The sequence below is a fragment of the Esox lucius genome, chromosome 15 (assembly GCF_011004845.1).
Source record: "Esox lucius isolate fEsoLuc1 chromosome 15, fEsoLuc1.pri, whole genome shotgun sequence".
Taxonomy (NCBI): domain Eukaryota; kingdom Metazoa; phylum Chordata; class Actinopteri; order Esociformes; family Esocidae; genus Esox; species Esox lucius.
Window position 1 is genome coordinate 16994061 of NC_047583.1, and position 22840 is coordinate 17016900.

The window sequence follows — 22840 nt, forward strand, 5'->3', positions numbered from 1 at the left end:
AGATGTGCCAAGTTAGTAGAGGTCTTTAAAAGAAAAAAAAAGTGTGATCATTGCCAAAGGCTCACATGGGAACCAAGTGGGCATTGGCTCAGCGATGCATCAGCTGACGTCAGAACCTCCTACCACAATTGCAAGATTAATCTAATATGGCAGTCAGGGTAGGCCCACTCACTCCATCTGCTGATCGTCTTAGCGTGCGGTTGCGAAATACACTCACCACCTGTTTTCTTTGGTTTCCTTCTGCGGGGGGTTGGGGGGAGGGGGGTGTTGTTTGGTCCTGCGTACCTTTCTCATTGCCATATGGATTGCTATTATAATAGAATTGGTAGAATTATATACACGATCGGGCGATGGATGTGAGTTACGCCCAAATGGACAGAACCTATAAGCCAATACATTGTATGTGTGATGTTCTGCATTGTTTCTCCAATAAATAGTTAAACCAAGATGTGGCATTTCCCGTTTGAACTGTGTTTAATTTCAAACCTTGTTCTTCAACAAATCCACTAGGGGCCAGAGATTGTGATAATATGGTGACCATCCCCTCTACCGAGCCATGCACGGATCTAAGACGATGTTCATATATCATACCAAACAATGAATAAACATGTATAATTTTATTTATACCATACAATATCTCTTTGTAGGACAAACGCTTCACCACAGTTCAGACAAAAAGGGAGATTCAGCCAGCACAGCAGGCAGCTTGGGAAGAGGGGCTGGGAGTTTGTGTAGTTACCAATTGTGATCCTATTGGACTCCTCAAACAAACACATGTGGCCTGAACCCTAACCAAAAAAAGTGCACTTACTAAAACAAAGGAACAAAATGGAAGCATTGACCGTTATACACAATAGCAGTTTAACACGTATCAGTGGTTTCCTCCATAAGAATCCGTGCACCACTTCAACAGTGACTAGAGTACCACTGCTCTTCTAATTAGTTTCAGAACATTAAGCACACTGGCTTTTGAGCTAACACAGGAACACGATTCATAGATTCACTTAATCGCCATCATTGAAAACAAAATGACTGTTGTATAATTTGAATTAAAGGGCTGGAATATTAGAGGGATTTCATAATTTCAGTAAAAAAAAAAAATGAAGAAAAAAAAGAACAGAACACATCCTCAAACCAATCCGTATAATGTTTTTTGTCCTGGATAAATCGTGTCTAGTTATGTGAATGTATGTGCCATTTTAATCCACTGGACACTGATTCATTTCCATATTAAGCTGAGCAAAAATAAAATGGGGAACACATAAAACAAGTTCACAATTGACAAACTGATCAACAGTCAAACAGAAACTTCAAACATAAGGCTACAAGTGCGTGAGTCAAATCATTTTGTACTCAGTCCTGACAAGCACACGTTACTACAATTTTATAGGAGAATGATCTAATCTGTAACGTAAGGTTAATCTAGTCATTCAAATTATTCATATGCTTGTTTGTATGTTTGATTTAGCATGAGCCACTTCTTTTTAGCAAACTGCATTATAATGTACAGGAAACTAGCACAACCTTACTAAAAGTTCACAAAGCATTTCAGGGAGTCAGTCTCACTAATCTGTGGCTAACTCCACTTTTGAGGTCTTGCTTATTATTAAAGTTGGGCCTGTTCCTTGGTGTAATGTTTTTCCATTTCAAGGTAGAATCTTTAATTGAGACAATAACACAGCAGCCACCAAGCCTGTGTTTTAGTGAAAAGATGGAAAGTATGAACACTCTAATTCCTAGAGCTACAGATGCAAGCACTGACCTATGAAAACATATATATTACACTTTCAATGGTATAGTGTTTGTTAACACCTTAAACGTAGTAGTAAAATAAGCTTGTATTTAAACTTTTGATGCGGTATGAAAGTTGAGCTATGCTCATTAAGCATTTAATTGTTATATTCTTCAAGAATGAACATTAACACACTGCACACAACAAGAAACCTAAACCAGGGATATCAGGGATCTGTGGGGTCATGTCTGTGGACCTGCTGCAAGACACACTCCATAAACATTTCCAACCACTAATTTAAACATTTTAAAAGCAACAATGTTTTAATCTGGTGCCAGCAAAAAAAATTGTCCTATTATTGATTACCTGGAAAATGTGGTTCACTGTTTGTGTTGGATATTCAATCTAATAAAGTCCAAGTCTTTTAAGCTTAATTTCACTTTTCATTCATAGTTTTACACTTATCACTTATTATACAGTAACAGACTGGTACGAATTTGTAAACAATGTTTTTGTTCCAGAAAGTAAAAACATTTTTCTATTACTGGAAATTGCATTTGATTGTAACAGGTTATTTTGTTAATTATCTAGTGCAGTCAGTGTATATCAAAACTAGCATTGCTAGCTGTCGTCTGTTCTTTGACAATCCTGAGAAATCAATCGGATATACTTCATGTGCCAACACAAAAATCCTGTCTCGTAACTTCATATACATGGAAGCAGTCTTTCCAATTGCAGAAATGTAATGAAACTAGGAGGCAGAACGATCAGTTTCAAGACCTCTAAACCCAAGAAATAAAACTTTCCCCTAGAGCAGCGTAGGAAATAATATCAACCATAATGTACACAACCCAAATGTAAACAAAATGTACACAAGCACATCAATAGAAACATACATACATACATACATACATACATGTGGACATAAAGGGGGTGAGAAGAACTCTCAGAGAACGTGCTGAACTTCTCACATATTCCATTCAAGTGACAACTAAATGATCTACTCTTCTCCTTAGATCAGTGTAGGGAAGGTAGGAAGTCAACACACACCTTGAATGGTATCTTATGCGCACTCAGCTAAATAATATAGACGGTATTTTACGATACACACACATATTTACACTTAACATTATACACTTGAACTTCATTATACCTAATATAAGCTAAATATATATTAAGATAAAAAAAAAAAAACTTCTATGAAACCACCGTCTAAGACAACCAGCGACAAGATTTAAGTGCAGAGATTGTTAACCCTATGTACTAGTATGCTATCTGTACAGTGAGCCGATGGACAGTTGAGTATGGTTTAGGTAGGATCTACTTGGTCTAACGTAGAGGGTGTATTGTTTCACTCAGCTATACGTGGTGATATTTGAGAGGCAGATGGATAGGTAAGTGGTGGAGACTGGCCCCATGACCTCTGCCACCCCTCCACCAGGATATTCTGAGTTCCAACCTTCAATGTGCCAGGTCAGTGTGACTGGCACTCAGGTCACGACTCTTTCTCAGATGATTATTTCGCTCCTAGAGAAGGCAGCAGAAAGGGAATTTAGTTTAGAATAGGAAGACCTGAAGAGAATAATATCAACTAAAGAACATCACAGGCAAAACATTTTTCACATTTACATTGTTTTTCTAGAATATGGAATAAGGACACAAAAGGTTCATGGTTGTTGGTTGTTGTGTAATTTGAGACATGCGTTATAGAATATTAATGAGATTTTATGCCAATATATTTCCAGTTCAGTGACAGCGATGGGGGCCATAAGATATTCTGGAGTTACACCATTACCGTACGTGTTGGCAGAACCAGAATCACCATCATGTAGAATGTTCCCACAGTACAGTGATGCATGTTATACACTGAACATCCGGTTGCAGACTATAATCTCTCGTTCACTTAGTTTTCTTCAAACAACGCAGCCTTGAAACTGTTGAATGGTGTTATATCCTACAGTTACATAGCACATTACTATTTCGATTTCTGACCAAGTGGTTATAGATTAGTGAACACAATGAGATGTTACCACACATAAGCATGACATTACATTAGTGACCACTGAGAGGACCACATGGATGGGGGCATTGAAGAGTGAGGAGGTGAAGGGGTAGAGAGACCTTGAACAAAAGGGGGAAAGACTGAGGGATGTGACAGCTGTAGAGACACAGTTGGGCTCCTTACTTGGTAGAGGTCTCCAGCAGCCTTGTCCGCCATGTTTAGAACACCCAGTGAGCTGGCTCGCTTCATGCTGCACCCAGAACAGTGACATGCAAGGAGATGTCAGTATTGGACCGGGTGAAGGGTCAGGAGGGTGAGGAGACAGACATGTGGCCCATGGAGATGGTATGTGGGTTAATAACAAATGACACCACTACATACACAGGTTAGTTTCCAAAGAAAAAGACCCCACACAAACACAAAACCGTTTACATGTCCTATTGAATTAATTGAAATGGATTGTTGGAGCAAAATGTGCCCTGAATGTGTTGGAGAGCGAAGTACAAAATAACTTGTCCCTCTCATAGTGTGAATCAATCAATCAATCAAAATGTATTTATAAAGCGCTTTTTACAACAGCAGTTGTCACAAAGTGCTTTACAGAGACACCCGGCCTTAAACCCCAAGGAGCAAACAACAGTAGTGTTGAATTTCAGTGGCTAGGAAAAACTCCCTAAGAAGGTCGAATTTTAGGAAGAAACCTAGAGAGGACCCAGGCTCAGAGGGGTGACCAGTCCTCTTCTGGCTGTGCCGGGTGAGATATTAAGAGTCCAATTGGAATAATAAATAAATTTCTCTTGGCTAAATCCAGAGTATATTTGATTTTAGACTAGGTCAGAAGTATGACCAGGTGGACAAGGACAGGAACAGTTTGCAAGTTTTTGCTAAATACATCCTTTAACACGGGTTAAAGAAGATAATCTATGTAACTGGGCATTCCTGTTGACTTAAAAATCAAGCCCAGTGAGATCACTTTGAATACATGTTTTTGGAGGAGCTGGGCAATTTCAATTGGGGGCATGAAGAGACTGAAAAGCTAAGTGTGCCAAAACAAATAGTATTGCTTCCAATTGATTCATATTCTGTGCTAAATGCATACCAGCGTGTTGCTCAGTTTCAAGGGGAAGAATATTGTGTTGATCCACAGCTTTCTGTACTTTTTTGTCCGAAGGAGGGGTCCATATACATTTGGGTTAATTTATCATTGAAGAAGAGTTTGAATCACAAGGATTGTGATCATAGTCTGGAGCATGAGAGACAGTGAGCAAGCAGCTTAGAGAGGAAAATGAGCCAGAACGTCAGCCAACATGAGGCATGCAGTAGCCACTCACATGGAAAGTTTATTCATCATAAATAAAAGCACAGAATACAGCATAGATAGATCATAGAATATTAAAATAAAACAAGATGCCCATGCAGAAAAAAATAAGTTGATACAAATTCACCAGGAAACTGTTATAAAAAGAAAAAACATACTTTTACAATTTTTTGAAAATGTTTTTAAAAACTGTACATGCTAGAAAATAAATAACAAAAATATGAGTTTCATAGGCTGAAAAAGCAGTGGACCCAAAGCAGAAAATTAGTAGTAGTGATGTGGTCACCCAGAGGTCTGTACCATGTTCTCTGTGGTCCAGTATCTGGTGAGTACTGTGTACAACAGTATAAACTAGGCAGGGGGGCTGACTGCATTCAAATGACAGGAATAGAAAATAATCACTGCTGAACCCCTTAACACTCTGTAGCTATGCATTAGAAATGTCTAGAATCAACCCCACCCTCTTTGCTTATCAGCTCACAGCAGTTTGAACACTGGACATATCCACACGTGCATCCTCCATAGAATGACATTGTACCAGTCACAGAGCGCACCAGTCACAGAGCGCACCAGTCACAGAGCGCACCAGTCAGCCATTGAGAAGTTGGCATTAAGTATGCCAGTGAAAGTACCTAAGAGCCGCTTCAATGTGTTAGTTAGTGCCACCCCCTGGGATTGATTAGTTGTGTCAAGCAGGCCTCCAGACAGCCAACCCAGTTAACCCACCGCAGAGTAGATATTCCTCCAGGAGCTGGGTGGCTTTAGTCTTTTCTACTCAGATCTAGTGGCAGTACACCAATCCAGTGGAGGAAGGGCCAGAGCCCCACTCATGAGGCCCTCTGTGCATGAAGGGTTGACAGAGAGGGATAGTTACCCAGGGTTTTTGGGCTCACTCTCTCGAGAGCCAGCTCCCTTCAGCTTGCGGACCAGTTTCTCGCTGCTGCGGCGAATAGAAGCGCGGAGTTTGCTGAAGGAACCGCTCCGCTTCAGAGAACCAGAACCATCCTGGTGAGAGAGGCCACAGGGTTACACTCTCTCCCACACACCTAGTTAGGTCGCACACACGCACCCACGCACACATATATGATTGTTTTTATGATGTGATCTGATTAGACTCTCCGTTCAGACAGTAAATGTCCAGCTTATCAGTGTGCTGTTCAGAACTTGAGCAGAGCAATGCTATTTATTTTTCCATTAACTGAATTTTCCTCCCAAAAACAAGACACTGATTTTCAATCTCATTCACCTCAGGGGACAAAGCCTTAAACAGATCCAGCCCATACAGAAAACTAACAACCTACAAACAGAAGATAAGGAACACAAATAGGCTACAGGCAAAGATGTGGTGAGCAAAGAGTTAGATTTTATTAGAAGAAAGACATACTGTAACATGCACAAACAGACAGGACAGAGTTGATTAGTAGGAGCCACAAAAAGGTGTCCAGATTAAGCAGTGCTGAACAAGGTGTGTCCCAATCTGTACCGTTACACCCCTGTCCTCCTCCCCAACCCTCCACAATGTGTCTACATATACAAACAGGAACATACATGATCTGTACTGTCTTCTGAGGCACCCTCATGACCATGACATAGCACATACGTTTGACATCAATAGGAACGTATGGAGCAGATGATCCAACATCACTAAAGGACATAGACAGTAGCCTAGTGTTGTCATTGAGCTGAGGGAGTGGGAACATGCCGCCGACTCATAGTATTTACACTATGTTAAATAAATCACTACCAGCAAAAGCATTCCAGTATGCATTGGTCCGGCTACTAGTTAGTAATAGAAAAATAAACCACCAGCACACAGAGATAGAAACTCTGCGAGAGAACGAGTGAGACAGAGAGAGATAGGGTAGACAGAGTATTAGTACAGTACAGTGAAGGAAAAACGTAATGGATCTGGTCTTCATGGATGGAGGAAAGTGCTGGGGCCAGCTTGACCCAGTAGAGTAGTCCCAGATAGACAGCCCAGAAGAGGAGAGAAGGGGACCAGAGTCTGGAGAGACGACCACTGCAAAGCTGGAGGGTTGGCAGGTGAGCCGGGTCCATCATGCAGAAGGTAAGTATTTAGAACCGCAACAAGGCATCTGGAATTATGCCTGCCAGTCAGACAGGGTGTGAGAGATGGAAGAAAATGAGGAGGAAGAGAAATAGCACGAGGGAAAGAAAGGAATACCAGGAGAGGCAGAACAGAGGATATAGGAAAAACACAGGTGAAGAGGAGGCAGAGCAGGAGATGGTGGGAGAAGAGTATGGAGTTGGAAATAGGGAGAACAAGTCAGACAGTAGCAGTCTACAGAAAACGTCAGTCAGTAGCAGTCTACAGAAAACGTCAGTCAGTAGCAGTCTACAGAGAATGTCTACAAAGGACGTCAGACAGACATACAGACAGACAAAAGCGGTCTAGAGGCAGTATGTGCACAAAGACAATGAAAAAGAACACAGGATAAGTGGAAGAAGTGGATCATCTTGGAGAGACACAGTCTCGTGAAACTGTCTGCTTTTTAGCACTTCCGTGGTTCTACATGAGTGACACTGGGAGAGACAACAACAGGTAAACCCACAAACCCAGGCACAGACAGGGGTAGTAGACAGGGGTCAGGATCAGCCCGGTCATGGAAGGAACAGGCTGGATGCTGGCCCACCACTGACCGGTACCATCCTGCCACTGGACGCACAAGACAAGTCAACATGGTTCTAAATCACAATCGGCATTCAGCACGTCAGTCAGTCCAGGTATGTGTCGTGTGTCTGTCTGACAGGGATCACAGCTGTCCAGGTCACACATACAGATACTGTGCAGTCAGCCACATCGGAGCAGAGACCACAGCAGGAACAGTAAAAACAGGCAGGAGGAGAGGGGGACACAGAAGGTACAGTACAGAGCCCACATGCATCAGTAGTGATGAGAACATGAGTCACCATGGTGAGGCTGGAGTCGTGGCTCAACACACAGGTCACATCCTGACTGGACACCAAGACAGCGTCTGACTGAGGCACTGTCCAATAGGTGGAGGCTACAGTAACAATGTGGGAGTACTCCCCAGAGCCTTGAGCTGAGGGCAGACAGGGGACTCAAAGGCCAGATGCTGATTGGTTGTCTTGCCACTAAGGTTACTGTTGCTACGGGAGCAGGAAAGTTCTGAATAGCAGACTACAGCAGAGAGTGTTTTGAAACATACAGCGTGACCGTAGGGACAGTGCAGCGATAATAAGATAGATGGTGTGAAAGGCATTCTGTTGCAACACTGCTGCACAAATCATTAGTCATGTACAACACAGTTTGTCGCATACAGAATACAAGCATAGTAATCACACGGCTTCTATAACAAGTACAGTAACTTGCTGGCACATGGTTGTAAGTAAACATGTCATGTAAGCAGCTTCCCCTTGGTGACATTTGAGGACTAGAAGCATTAGTGTAGAGCTGAAGATGGTCAATGCATGAAACGAGTCAGACAGTCAATCAGCATTAGAACTTAGAAGTATCACCAAGGTCATCACTGGCATCTCATTACTCTTCATGAAATGGTTTACTAGTTGTAGAAGATATTCTAACCTTCTCTGAAATTGCATAAGTTGAAACATCAATCTATATCTACCTTGACGGATACAGACGTTCATTACTAATAGGTAACTCAGAGAGCTTAACTGTCTTCCAATATAATGCATTATCTTCTTCTGAAGACATGAACACAAAGCCAATCTTTCCCATCCCCAATGCGGCTTCTCTCTGGTTGGATCTAAGTGGTGTGTCCGTACCCCTACTGTCAGACCTACGATAGACCTGGGCTGTGTACTGTACTTACCCCGTTCCACTCCACGCTCATACTCACTTCCTCGCCCCCGTCCGGGCTGCTCTCGTACTTCACCGTGGTGTCAGAGGTCAGGCTCTCGCGGCTCCGCTGCTTCTCCCGGCCCTCTGGTTCGCTTAGGACGTCCGCTACACGCTGCTTGTGCACCGTGTCCAGACCCTGGCCGCACGGACAGGCCAGACACATTAACAGACGCAACACAGCCACAGGTTAACGGACTCAAAGTGGCCAAACACAAACCGAATCAAGGATCGGCAACTAGCAGTTTCCCCAGTGGCCACACCTGTTTTCTGGAGCGCCTGGCTGCCTCCTCTAGTGTCTCTGCTGCCTCATGTTTGCCCTGCCGCCTGTAGAGGGCGCCCAGGTTCTTCAGGGTGGTGGTCACTGTGGGGCTGGGTGCAGACAACAGACATTACAAATCCATTGCGGACTAATTGAGTACCACACCATGACCACAACATAGCAAAAGATCTGCAGACTCAATACTAACCTGTCTACTTTACAGGCCTTGTACCAGCCTCCATATTCTCCAAACGACGAGCCTTCCGTCTGCTTTCCCTAGAGAACACAAAAGCACTGCATTCATCAGAATTTAAGGGAATCAAACACTACTGACAAATCCACCACAATAGCAAACTGTTCGTCTTTAAGTAATACTGACAAACCATATCCAAGCTAATTCTGGACAAAATATTTGGACGACTTTGGGTAATGAGACCTGAGAGAAAGAACAGAGTTAAGTGGTGGCAAGTAGAGATAATGAGTAGTCAAGATGTCTTCCTCAGCTGCCTAAATCGATAAAACTTTCAAACGGTTACAGAAAAGCATCCCCAGCCAGTGGTCAGGAGTGACTAATAACACCTCCCTTAGTGAAACTGTATCCTCCATGATCTATTTCACATCCAAATCAACAGACTCACCTTGCTCTGTTCCTCTCTCTCCTCCGCATGCATCCAAATAGGTTTGTTCTCATCTGCAGAGTGAAAGGCCAACAACGTCCATCAGATACCCACAGGTCCAAAATACATCAACTGACAATTAGCCAGACAGCAGGGTGCTCTGAGTGTTTGGTCTGGTCCAGCAAGCAGGGTGCTGAGTGTTTGGTCTGGTCCAGCCAGCAGGGTGCTCTGAGTGTTTGGTCTGACTCAAAGCATTTGACCATTCAACTGAAAGGTCACTTGTTTTTAGAAGCCCTTCCACTAAAAGGATAATAGCAGCATGAAAACCAACTTTACATCACAATCACAGATGCTACTCGATGACTCTGTGTGTGTATATTTTATAAATCTGTGTGTGTGTGTGTTACCGTCTACGGAGCCAAACTCCCTCTCGTGTGCGCGGGTAAGGATCTCTTTGTACAGAGTTTCAGCCAGCTTGAACTTCCCCTGCTTCAGGTAACAGGAAGCCTGTGAGAGGAAGACGGAATGCAAAAGTAAAATGTCTTCTGAGAGCCAACTGTGGATAGGCAGACATCTTTCTGCCTGGGAAGTCTTGACCTCGATGTGACCCTCTCACCAGGTTGTTCTTGGTTTTGGCCACATTGGGGTCATCAGGGCCTAACTGGGTCTGGTAGATCTCCAGGGCCCTCTGGTAGTAGTACTCCACCTCCTCGTACTTGCCCTGGTTCTGACACAGCAGGGCCAGGTTGTTCAGCTGCTTGGCCACGTCAGGGTGGTCTTTACCCAACACCTGACACACCAGAGAAAAGGAAGACATGTTAACAGAACAGAACACTTATTTAAACCTTTTCATGGTGAGAGGGCGGAATCAAAGTTTATCTAAAGAACATTTCTTTGTACAGGCTGGGCGAAATAGAGAACAGGATGTAAAAAGAAAAAAACTGAGCTGGAGGAGACGTGTCATGAGGTGGTCTTTGAGGACAGTGAACAGAGCCAAGAAAACTGTTCTCTATCTCTGAATGACTCACTAAAAGACATGCTGGGTAATGGTGGTGAGAGGTTTGCTGCCTGTTACCAAAGAAAATGACTGACAGAAGCCAGGTTTGGACAGGATTACTGATTATAAGGTAGTCTAATGTTCAGTGTGAATGAACTGTCGCCGAGTGTGGCTTCAAAGGAATCTGTGTTGCTAGGTGGCTTTGAAGGTTTCACTGCCAACATCTTTCAACAAGGAAAAGAAGACTAAGGTCTGGCGGATGAATTGATTGAGATTTGTTGAGAGTGAACTCAGGCCAGGGTTAGTGTCTGTTACAGGGAACACTAGAGAAAACCCCTCCCCCTCATCCTCAGGGATAAACAGAGGACTGAGGAAGCTGCCGTACAAAAAAAAAAAGAAAAGGGAGAAGTGGAAGAAAATTCTTCCTGATTCAGCAATGCTGCCCTGGATCCTTCATGTGTTGTGAAAGCGGTGGCAAATCTTTAAGCTCGACAGAGAGCTGTATCATCAAACTTAAGGAAGTTAAGAATATAAATAAAATGTCTCAGCTGCCCTTAATAAGCTTCGAGACTCAGCATGTCATTCCAAGAACAGAGGGTGAGTGAGGGGAAAAGGCACAAAGGGAGGAAGACTGACGGCACTTAGCATCTCCAGGACTGCTGAGAATCTCCTTTATAAGCATCCCATTTCACACAGCCAAAAATAAGGAACCCTCCAAGGACTTAACTCTCTCTGTGACTTAAGTCACAGTTCCCCTATGAAAAACACAACGCTATAGGCAAGATTGGGAGAAGAGGAGCGAATACAGGGGCACAAGGTATACTGAAGTTTAGTTTTTTAAACTAAGAGAACTTTCCAAAGAGCAAAGTCCTATAAAATATGAGCAATATATATTTTCTTTTTGAACCATTACTACGCCCAGTGGTGACAGAGAAGACATTCTTAGCTACATCCAACAACATGGGAGCTATTCATGTTTACTGCATTGCTCAGGAAGAGCATATCTTTTTACCATCCTGGCTCAGGCATTCAACCTGGTAACTTATTGGTTATTGGTCAGGTAGTCTAAACACCACGCTACCCTGTTGCCCCACACTGTTGTAATAAGATTACATCTGAGAGGAGCAAGAATTGTGATGGTTCTGCAACATGAGTGTGAAGGGCTTCTCTCTGTGGCATAGCATGTACCTCCACTGTCCGACAACCCGACAAGCGATTCCAACCAGTTTCACTTCTTCCGCACCCACAATGCCTCAAGGTTACCAGTGCAAACCTACCTTCTCCCGGATCTCCAGGGCCCGCTTGCAGAGTGGCTCTGCCTCCTTGTACTTGCCCCGTTTCCCATAAAGCACAGCCAGGTTGTTGAGTGTAGCAGCCACCTGAGACACAGACACAGAAAAACGAGTCAGCCTCAGTCTTCCATGTAGTACGGTATGATCATGAGAATCAACCATGACAGCAGAGTGTAATTGATCTGGTGTGTTGAACCAATTAGAGGCATGATCGACGGGCAAGAAGACAAACAGGGGAAAAAGGAAGTGATTACTCCTCTGTAATTACAACCCAATCAGCAAAATGAATCTTCACCAAGTGCACATCACTCAGACCAGAGACTCCAGAGGGGCCCACAGTGACCTTTGATCTTTGATTCAGACTGGGGTCTGGTGCCCACATGGTAACAGACATGGAGATGGGGGATAGAGAGCCTAACCTCTGCTGCTCTGAACCAACTCTGAGAGGTCTGGAGCTCCAGGGAGAATCAGAGAAACAAGCCTGTAGGGGTCGACACTGTTAGAGGAGCTGCCTGGCTGGGTGGACTGCTGACACAACGATAAGAAAACACACTCACTGCTGGATGGTCCCTGCCCAGAGTCTTCTCCCTGATGGCCAGAGCGTCATTCAGTAGGTTAGCCGCCTCTTTGTATTTGTTCTGGTCCCTGACAGAAAGACAGAGAGACAGACAAAGAGAAAGACAAAGAGCGAGAGAGAGAGGGAGCGAGAGCGAGTCATGGGCCGTGTTACTGTGGTTTCTCAATTAACAAGATGTCAAGAACAAATTGAACAACATCAGGGATTGTAACCATAGTTTCTTAACAATGGGACTTAGTCTCATTCCACATCAACAACAATTTAGTCCCACACAACCCTCACTTATAGAGGAATGTGGTCTTGGATAGAGCCATATCTATTATTGTCAGTTTTAGCAAAACCCAATATAATCAACAACACTTCCCATTTCCCGAAACTAGAAGCTGATAGGACATTATACAAGCTCCCAATAAAAGACCCCTGTGGGCCGCATCCCCTCCCCACCCAGAGCCCCCACTGGGCTAACCTGTAGACCAGGGCCAGGATGTTGAGCATGGTTGCCACGTCAGGGTGGTCGTGGCCGGAGGTCTTCTCCAGGTCCTCCAGGGCCTGTTTGCAAAGGGGCACGGCCACCTCGTAGCGCCCCTGGGAGGCGTACTGGATCACCAGGTTGTGGAGGGTCCTCAGACGGGCCGGGATCTCATAGCCTCCCTGCTGGGCCGCAGCCGCTGCACTGCTCTGGGGCTGCTGGACTGGAGACAGAGAAACCTAACATCAACAGCATTCCCAATGTACAGGCACAAAGCATGGCGGGCAGGAAACCAAATGCCATTTTCACTGCCTGAGTTTGTACAAATATGCGTGGCTGTGGGTTTGGTGGGTATGTTGTAGGGCGGAGATCAAGAAAACATTTGATTTGGTTTCTCACTAAACACCATAGTTCTGTATTGACTCTGAAAGCAGGTCAGCAGGTTAGAGGAGTGGTACCCAGCAGTAACTACTCTCCTCACCAGTCAGCAAGTACCAAGAATGCCTCAAACAAATGATCCCAGTTGTCCCTTAAAGCTAAGACTGCTTGCAAGTTCACAGCGAGGTATGAATTCATTTGACATGCGCAGCCAAGCCAAACATATCCACTAGATGTGAAAATGTCACTCACAAAGAGATGACTTGTGTCGCTGAGTGGCACATTGCTCCAAGTCACTACAGCGGAGTACAGCTGCATCAATCCCCGGGGGTCCAGCAGAGATCAGAGCATTTTGGCTCAGGTCTACCCAGGGTGGACGAGTAGAGCTGCCTTTTGTCGTCACGCTCTAGTGACTCACTGGGATAGGTTGGGAAACCTATGAGCTCAAACACGGTTGTTTGTCGGGGAATGTATTCTCCTCCAGCATGCCAGAACTAGCGAACAGTATGATAAGAAGCAGAATGGATTGTCAAGACGTTCTTAGGAGGATTGTTTTGGGGGGGAATCCTGCCACACTTGCGGCTACAAAACAAAGCTATATTCATGAATAGAAGGGTGAAAATGATGGTAGAAACGGGTAACTTTTCATGGTCTCAGTCTTTTTTGAAGGGCTGGGAAAGTACTTTATTCTTTTTATTCAGAGTAGGAAAAGACTTGGAACAAGGGTATAGACAGTCAGCTGAAACCCCTTTCACAATGGGGCACGTGTGTTCCAGAGTTGGGACCTTGGACCCCTACACTAGATTCCCACATCGGCCTTTTCATGTTATATATGAAACGACAGGTACAAATGCTCACTACACTATAACTACCTGAATAACCTGGCTATGACCCATCTAGCTGGGAGACGAGCAATCACAACCTCCACCGCAGCACAGCGACTGAACACAAAAGGGTTTCAGGAGTCTAATCCCCCCCCCCACACACTCCCGGGATCTTCTCAGACACAGAGCTCTGTCATCTCAGCCGGGTCGGCGGCATGCGGCGGGGGGGGGGGGGGGGGGGGTTTATGATGATCCGTGCCTCCCTCGCTCTCTGGGGAGCTTCCTGGCACTACCCACGGTTCCCTTTGATCCACCCCCGTCTTTCCCTCTCCTCAGACTGCGCTCCTTAACCAGGCAGAAATACAAAGTAATAACAGTCCAAACACAAACACAACCAAGGACTAGAGATATCCTCCTCCTCTTCCTCCACACGCCAGTCTGCATTTCATTAGCTCTTTATGCCGCAGAACAATTACTGAAGATGTACCCTTTAAATCCCAGCCATGTTACTAACCGAGATTAGTGATGTGTCTTTTTTATTAAGCTAGAAGTGGTTCTGTGTAATACATTATAACACATTGTACTCCAGACCCTTTTGGTTAGGGTACTAATAACTGCCCTGTTCAGCGGGGAGTCTGTGTCTCTCTGGTACACCTGTACATGCAGATGGCTGGAAAGAACCCAGAGGTATTTATCTAATGAGACCTATATCCATTCGGCCTGCTTAACTAGCTCTGTCTAACTGCAATAAAAAGATGAATGGAGAGAGACATGGGTCCAGGAAGAAGACACTCACTACCAGGTGGTTGTTCATCCTGATCGTCAGGGAATAGATCATCCAGATTCTCTTTACTGGAGTCAGAGTCCTTCTCCTCCTAAGCAAGAAAAAAACAGAGTTGGCAGACATTTGTTAATGTCCTTGACAGTAAAGGAGGGGTGTATTTGTTTGCAATGGTTTGTTTGTGGTGTCAGTTAACTCACTGATGGTGACAGGTCCTCATCATACTTCTTGAGCTGGTTCATGAACTCCAGGTGTTTCTTCTCTTCCTCAAGCTGGGCCACACTCTGCTCGCTCTTCTGCAGCTTCTGCTGGGTGCCTGCCAGCTCGTCCCTCAGCCACTGGTTCTCCTGGCACAGCCTCCTCACCTGGGCGCGCAGCTTCTGCTTCTCCGACTCCACCGAGCTTAAGTGGCCCGACAGCGCCATCATCACCTGGGCCAAAAACAGTAGGGAAATGAGAGGGTAGGGGACACAGAGAAGACTGGCGGTAAATAATGAATGGAGAATCTGGTTCTTTAAGGTAGGTGTATGTAGGTTCTACTGCTGATGAGCCCAGCCCGTCATATTTGTATCCCTCATTTTATCCTGTTTAAATCCAGGGGATACTTGTAATCGGATTTACTTGCGATTGCCAAACTAGTAAGTGAGTTTTAAATGCCTGTATAGCTTTAAGAGTGCAATACTGCACTGTCACTCAAAGTGTGTAGCTGTCCCTTCATGCAATTACACATTGCTCAACCCAAAGAAATGATCCAGACACAGACAGACAATTAATTTATCTGAAAGAAAATGTAAGCTAAATAATGCATTGCTGGCTACTGCTGCCCAGATTAATTGCAGAAATGTAAAAATGTGTCTGCCCATATTGTTTCACATTTCACTTTCTCCAGACACCTCTATACAATTGAAATGAACTGCTGTATCTAACTTTGTCATATATTTTATACTGATCTAAAGTTTTATAATGTCTATAGTAATATTGGCAACTAAGCATTAGCTTAGCTCAAGACAAAACAACAGACGTCAGCAACGGAATACCAACTGGACAAAGCAGGCAATTAACTGCCATACCGCAAACACAGAAAAACAAGAACATTGACCCCAAAGATGAAAAAAAATACAACTTGATTTATAACAATAGTAACTTGCCAACTACGTAGTCTGATTACAGTAACTTACTTTGAGAAGGGAAGTTATGCATTGAGAGAACGAACAGGCTGGAGCTGTGTGTGTCATGAGGAGATAGGAGGGGGGAACCGTGCTGATTCTACACCCTCTACACCTTCTTCACAGACAGCCAAACCATCCAGTTAAGTTTTAAGAACGAAAGAGATACAAGCTGCTGTTTCAAAAAAAAATTTCCAATCATGGATAATATTGAAAATGTTCCTTCTCCATTTGTTAGGATGATACTCATTTTGTCTGAGTACTCTGTACACCCCTAGGTTTAATTGTGCTATGAGAGCCTTTTCCCCATGGTAGATTATTTGAATTTTTCTTTCAGAACTTTGTCATTTTGTTAGAACAAAATGATTAACGTTGGTGCTTTTTATATTTGTTTGTTGTGCAAGGTAAACAAACATGCAATGGTGAAATTTGAAAAGTCAATGCACCTGCTAGGATAATTGGGTCAGCAGTTTCACCTCCTTTGATTTGGCCATTACGATCAGAGTGATGTCAGCACAGAGGTTCCAGATGCACATTATGTAATCATCAAAATAAAAACAAGTTTTTAACCTTTATCAGTATGAAAGGTTTACAATGCTATTTTGTAAGGCTTAGGTGCCTCATAGGCCGCCCTGACGAATTCTCTCTATGGGAATAGGAATGAATAAAATTGTCCAGGGAGTCACAAACAACCCTTGAACAACATCCAAAGACCTTACTCCTCTCTTGCCTTGATTAGTGTTCATGATTTCACCCTCAGAAAAACATATGGTAAAAATGGGATGCATGGCAGATGAATCAAACAGAAACCATTGCTCACTAAGAAGAATGCCTCTCTCAAGTTTTGCAAAAAGAACTTGAATAATCCTCAAGAGTCTGAAGTGAAACCTGTTGGCCAACATGGGACCCATTATGTCTGACAAGAACCATACACTACATTCCACAGTAAGAACATTATACTATAACAGTCAAGCATAGTGGTAGCAGTGTAATGGTTTAGTTATGTTATCCGGCATTCAAACTTAGCAATTTGCCATCACTGAATGAATCCCTAAATTCTGCTCTTTATGAGATAATTCTGCAGGAGACATTCAGGCGATCCTTTCGGGTGTTTAAGTTCAGCTGTGGCTGTGCATTAGAAAAATTATCCCAGAACGGTTGGGGAACAAAACCTTTTACGTTTTGGAATGGCCAATTCAAAGTCCAGACCTAAACACCATTAAAATGTTATTGCAGGACCTGAAATAAGCAGGTAATCCTCAAAAAACAACAATAAAGGTCTCAGAGTTAAAGCCATCCCACATGAAGTCTTCTCTTGAAGAGAGACGAACCCTCACAAATGATTGACAGAGTTGCATCTATGAATGCAGGGCACCGACCTGTGCCTCGCTCAGGCCCAACTCCAGCATCTCCAGGGACTTGCGGATCATGAGGGACTTCTCCTCCACTAGGACCCCCTGGTCATCTTGTTTCATGCAGTGCAGTGTGCCTAGCAAACCCTCCAGGATGGAGTTGTGCTCCTGCTTCAGTGCTTCCAGGCCCTGGATCACCTGCTTGGTCCTGGAGATAATCTCATCCTGGGACAGCTTCTCCCCAGGGTCATCCTCCGCCTTCACACACACCATGGTGGACATGTTCTCACGCATCCTACACCAGACAGAGAAAACAGGAGATTTAGTAATTTACATGTATTAGGTATGTGTGTTACAAGTGGAATATATAGATGTGCAAAGAATGCAAATGCAGTACATATGGCAATACTAAATGTGCAATTAAGGAAAATAGAGGGCAGAAAATGTACAAGTATATTGTATGTAACAAGTAGGCAAAATAGTTGTGCGGGTACGAATGGGAATTGTAAATGGCAGAAATTATATGTATTTATTAGACTGTTTATTCCATTGTAACTAAATGAGTATGCCCTAGGAAGAAGACAGAAAGGAATCCACACATTCAGACAAAGGACAAAGTAGCTACAGTGGGGAGAACAAGTATTTGATAACCTGCCGATTTTGCAGGTTTTACAACTTACAAAGCATGTACAAGTCTGTCATTTTTATCATAGGTACTCTTCAACTGTAAGTGACAGAATCTAAAACAAAAATCCAGAAAATCACATTGTATGATTTTTTATTAATGACATAAGTATTTGATACCTAAGAAAAGCAGAACTTCATATTTGGTACAGAAACCTTTGTTTGCAATTACAGAGATCATACGTTTCCTGTAGTTCTTGACCAGGTTTGCACACACTGCAGTAGGGATTTTGGCCCACTCCTCGATACAGACCTTCTCCAGATCCTTCAGGTTTCAGGGCTGTCGCTGGGCAATACAGACTTTCAGCTCCTTCCAAAGATTTTCTATTGGGTTCAGGTCTGGAGACTGGCTAGGCCACTTCATGACCTTGAGATGCTTCTTACGGAGTCACTCCTTAATTGCCCTGGCTGTGTGTTTCGGGTCGTTGTCATGCTGGAAGACCCAGCCACGACCCATCTTCAATGCTCTTATTGAGGGAAGGAGGTTGTTGGCCAAGATCTCGCGATACATGGCCCCATCCATCCTCCCCTCAATACGGTGCAGTCGTCCTGTCCCCTTTGCAGAAAAGCATCTGGCTTGAGCAGGGGGACCTTGCATGCGCTGCAGGATATTAATGCATGACGATGTAGTGTGTTCCTAATGGTTTTCTTTGAGACTGTGGTCCCAGCTCTCTTCAGGTCATTGACCAGGTCCTGCCGTGTAGTTCGGGGCTGATCCCTCACCTTCCTCATGATCATTGATGCCCCACGAGTTGAGATCTTGCATGGAGCCCAAGACCGAGGGAGATTGACCGTTATCTTGAACTTCTTCCATTTTCTAATAATTGCGCCAACAGTTGTTGCCTTCTCACCAAGCTGCTTGCCTGTTGTCCTATAGCCCATCCCAGCCTAGTGCAGGTCTACAATTTTATCCCTGGTGTCCTTACACAGCTGTCTGGTCTTGGCCATTGTGGAGAGGTTGGAGTCTGTATGATTGAGTGTGTGGACAGGTGTCTTTTATACAGGTAACGAGTTCAAACAGGTGCACTTACAGGTAATGAGTGGAGAACAGGAGGGCCTCTTAAAGAAAAACTAACAGGTCTGTGAGAGCCGGAATTCTTACTGGTTGGTAGGTGATCAAATACTTATGTCATGCAATAAAATGCAAATTAATTATTTAAAAATCATAGTGTGATTTTCTAGATTTTTACAGACCTCTACATGCTTTGTAAGAAGGAAAACCTGCAAAATCGGCAGCGTATCAAATACTTGTTCCCCCCAATGTAGATGGCAAATACAAGGCCCTACTTATTGATTGAAACTTCCCACAACCATGGTAATATACACTCACCTAAAGGATTATTAGGAACACCATACTATTACTGTGTTTGACCCCCTTTCGCCTTCAGAACTGCCTTAATTCTACGTGGCATTGATTCAACAAGGTGCTGAAAGCATTTTTTAGAAATGTTGGCCCATATTGATAGGATAGCATCTTGCAGTTGATGGAGATTTGTGGGATGCACATCCAGGGCACGAAGCTCCCGTTCCACTGTTATATGGATACTATTGCCTACACTATTGCCTACACTATTGCCTACACTATTGCCTACACCATTTGGTGATATAGGCAACTACAATAACAGATCAGAATATGACCTTGCACAAAAACGACGTGACATTATGTCATTGGTATCAACCTGCATTAGAGCTAACGTTTAAATTGCCTTAAGTAGAGCAAAAAGCTAAAGAGCAGTTAAGTAAGCAAGCAGTATGTGTTGTAGCAATGCAGTTATTGCAGCAAATGTGTTCTGCTTCATAACCCAACAGGCAGAGAAAAAACAATCAGTGGAAATGAGGAACCAACAAGTACTTTTAGAGGCAAACATTTTAAGTGTAGAGATTGCATGAAAACGAAGAGATTGAGTAAGACTACTATGAGAAGGTTAGTCAGCAATGTGGAAGCTGATTATGAGCATGGTTTCAGGGAGAAAATTCCCCAACCAGCCACATTACATTGACTACAAGTGTCTGAATCAACAAGCAGGGCCTTCAGAGAGAGTCAGACAGAGACAGAGTGTGTTCACTCTCTTCATTTGCTAGTTACTTTGCCTGGGGCATCTTCACAATAAGAATAGAAACGTATAAGGCCATGCAACAGCAATACAAACCCTCGCCTCCTCCCACAGACACTTGTTGGTCAGAACAGACCAGCTTCAAGACAACCTGACACATTTTTGAAATTAAGCAGACAAGTGTGGGTCCATAGATATTTAAGGCATTTCACTGCCATCAACACAGCAATAAATGTTGGGTGGGCAGTAAAGGGTTAGTGTTTACAGTATTATTTCAGCTGTACTGTACCTCCAACCTTTAGAAGAAGGAGAAAAAAAAATCTAGGTTTGGAAACTCAAGCCGGCAGCAAGTTCCTCTGGACCACTCCAGCCAGAAACATATTCACAGAAACCCACAGGTTGAAGTGTGAATCCCCAACAACAGAAAAGGGACCAGAAACCTGAATGATTAGATGACTTCCCTTTTATAAGGCAGCCTAGTTGAATTCATATTCAACCTCTCCACAATGACTGACTTTCACGCCCCAGCTGTCAGCCTAATTACACTGGGCTTACTATCCCTGGCCACCCCAACGTCCGCATCCTCCTGATCAACACAGGCACGCTTTCATATGGCAAAAGAGCCCTGCTTCTAACGAGTACATCCCCACTGAATTTTAATGACCACTGTAGATACTACATAATTTATACTATAGATACCAATAGATACTAGTCACAAAAAACACAGTAGCTGTCACAGGCCGAGGGAGAACGAGGATGGCATAGTTACCGGCGTTAGCAACCCAGAGATAAACCCGGCGCTAATTTAAGGTTTTCTGTAATTTCCCGTTCTAATTCAACTGGTTAACTGACACGTATACATGTGATGGGGTCAAGTAAGTGCTGTTGTTAAACTAGTTAGTTGTCTATTCTATAACGTTAATGGATGAACCTGTAGAACCAGTTCAGTGCAGTTCGCAGTTTTCAGCTGTACACAACAAAAAGTAAACGGTTAGTTATGACAAACTTCATGAATCATCTTAGCAGACGCAACCTAAATCTCAGGATGGATAGTGTGTCATTGTCATTGCTTAAAATGTCTCACTTGAGAATCGAACAGAAAGGTACTATTTTGTGCAAAATATATACAGTATCTATGTATAGCTAGCTAACGTAACGTGAGTTGCTTTCGATACACTCCCAACTTACCGTTCTGTCGCCTGTTGGACATCCGCTGTCCTAAGCCCAACACCACTGCGAGGCGTTAGTCCGAGTTAATACAGTTTCGGATCCAAAACACGAAAATGATGTACAATATATCTTTGAAATAACAAATGTTAACTTTTTGGTTAGACCATAAACCTCTCTAAGCTAATCTTACAAACTCTTCTCTCGTTCTTGCGATGTTCTTCCTCAGTTCCTGAATGACCGTCGGAAGATGTATACTGTGTAGCAACACCGGAGTGGCTAAACCAAATGTTATGCGGTGTAGGCAGCTAGCTGTCACGGCTCTGACTGCTTATCGCTGCACCATCTCAAATTGCAAAACAACTGTGATATTTTCGCATATGATCAATGATATTTCAAGTTAAATAGCCAACATTTAATTTAAGTGAACTAGCGCTAATATCTCAGTTAGGTAGGTCTAATAAGGCTTTGCGAAAATGGCGTTACCGTCCTCGCACCCCATCCCCTTCCTTGATCATGATGTCATTTAGGTTAGATTAAAGGGGACGTGACAAAAGCATTCCGAACATTGCATTTATTGTGACAGCTAGTTCCATTTGGAGATGAATTGAATATACTGTAGCTATATACATCTATGTTGATTATGTTGTCTTCACGATAAATGCTGCCGTAGTACCGGAGCTTTCTCTCTAAACTCATAGTACTGATGCTGGTGAATGTATGTATGAATGAATGCACCAACAGCTCTAACAATCATTGCACTATACATTTGTAGTTATTTCGGGACTGCTATTGGACCACACAACATCACTGCTCTTTTTGGGGTTCTTTTATTTGCGATGTGGCAGTTTGCAATCAAATGAATAAGGACAAGCAGGTGTTCGTCAATGCGCCCAATGTGAATAGCTTTTCTCTTTCTCTCAATCGAAACTTGAATGAGTATTTCGGAGAGGTGACGGGTATACAGAAACATATCAAATAGAAAGTCACAATAAATGTACAGTACCTGCAATCATAAGAATAAGCAGATGTTCTTCAATGCACCCAACGTGAATGGCTTTTCTATAAAATACGCATACAGGAATTTAATTACTTGTCTTTCAAATAGAATACATGGCAAGACATTAAGTGGACAAATATATAGCCCAACAGGTGGATACAGGAAATAAACTACACTACCCCCGATACCGTACTGTAAGCCAATGGAATTTACACCAATGCGATAACTTTGAGCTTCCTATAATATCCTATATTACTGTTACTAAGCTCCTATTAAGCTTCTTTAAATATATCCTAAATAACTGTGACTAAATACACAGCCATC

The 22840-nt window shown here is 43.4% G+C and overlaps 1 protein-coding gene across 6 annotated transcripts; it reads right to left on the reverse strand.

The window, feature by feature from the left end:
• Window positions 1-598: 598 nt before the first annotated feature.
• klc1a (kinesin light chain 1a) lies at window positions 599-22027 on the reverse strand. Of its 6 annotated transcripts, none has more exons than XM_010878787.3 (16): window positions 21538-22027; window positions 17639-17906; window positions 15294-15524; window positions 15109-15187; window positions 13108-13333; window positions 12622-12709; window positions 12050-12151; window positions 10392-10565; window positions 10183-10282; window positions 9797-9849; window positions 9367-9434; window positions 9160-9268; window positions 8898-9035; window positions 5927-6057; window positions 3918-3984; window positions 599-3259 (listed from the first exon to the last, which is right to left on the reverse strand). In XM_010878787.3, the coding sequence occupies exons 2-16, from the start codon at window positions 17903-17905 to the stop codon at window positions 3194-3196; spliced, it is 1899 nt and encodes a 632-aa protein (XP_010877089.1). In that variant the 5' UTR covers window position 17906; window positions 21538-22027; the 3' UTR covers window positions 599-3193. The 6 variants fall into 6 exon arrangements, with proteins under 6 accessions (XP_010877089.1, XP_010877088.1, XP_010877087.1 ...); XM_010878786.3 differs by having other exon boundaries at window positions 8871-9035; XM_010878785.3 differs by having other exon boundaries at window positions 599-3984.
• Between the last annotated feature and the right edge of the window lie 813 nt (window positions 22028-22840).

What these genes read in the sequence shown, in the direction of transcription:
- klc1a (XM_010878782.3), bottom strand. Translation starts at nt 17,905, where the DNA reads ATGCGTGAGAACATGTCCACCATGGTGTGTGTGAAGGCGGAGGATGAC. An exon ending in GGATGAACAACCACCTGGTA is followed by an intron (nt 13,334 to 15,108) that starts GTGAGTGTCTTC and finishes CTCTGTCTCCAG; the next exon opens with TCCAGCAGCCCCAGAGCAGT. An exon ending in AAGGCCTGTAAAGTAGACAG is followed by an intron (nt 9,269 to 9,366) that starts GTTAGTATTGAG and finishes GTCTGCACCCAG; the next exon opens with CCCCACAGTGACCACCACCC.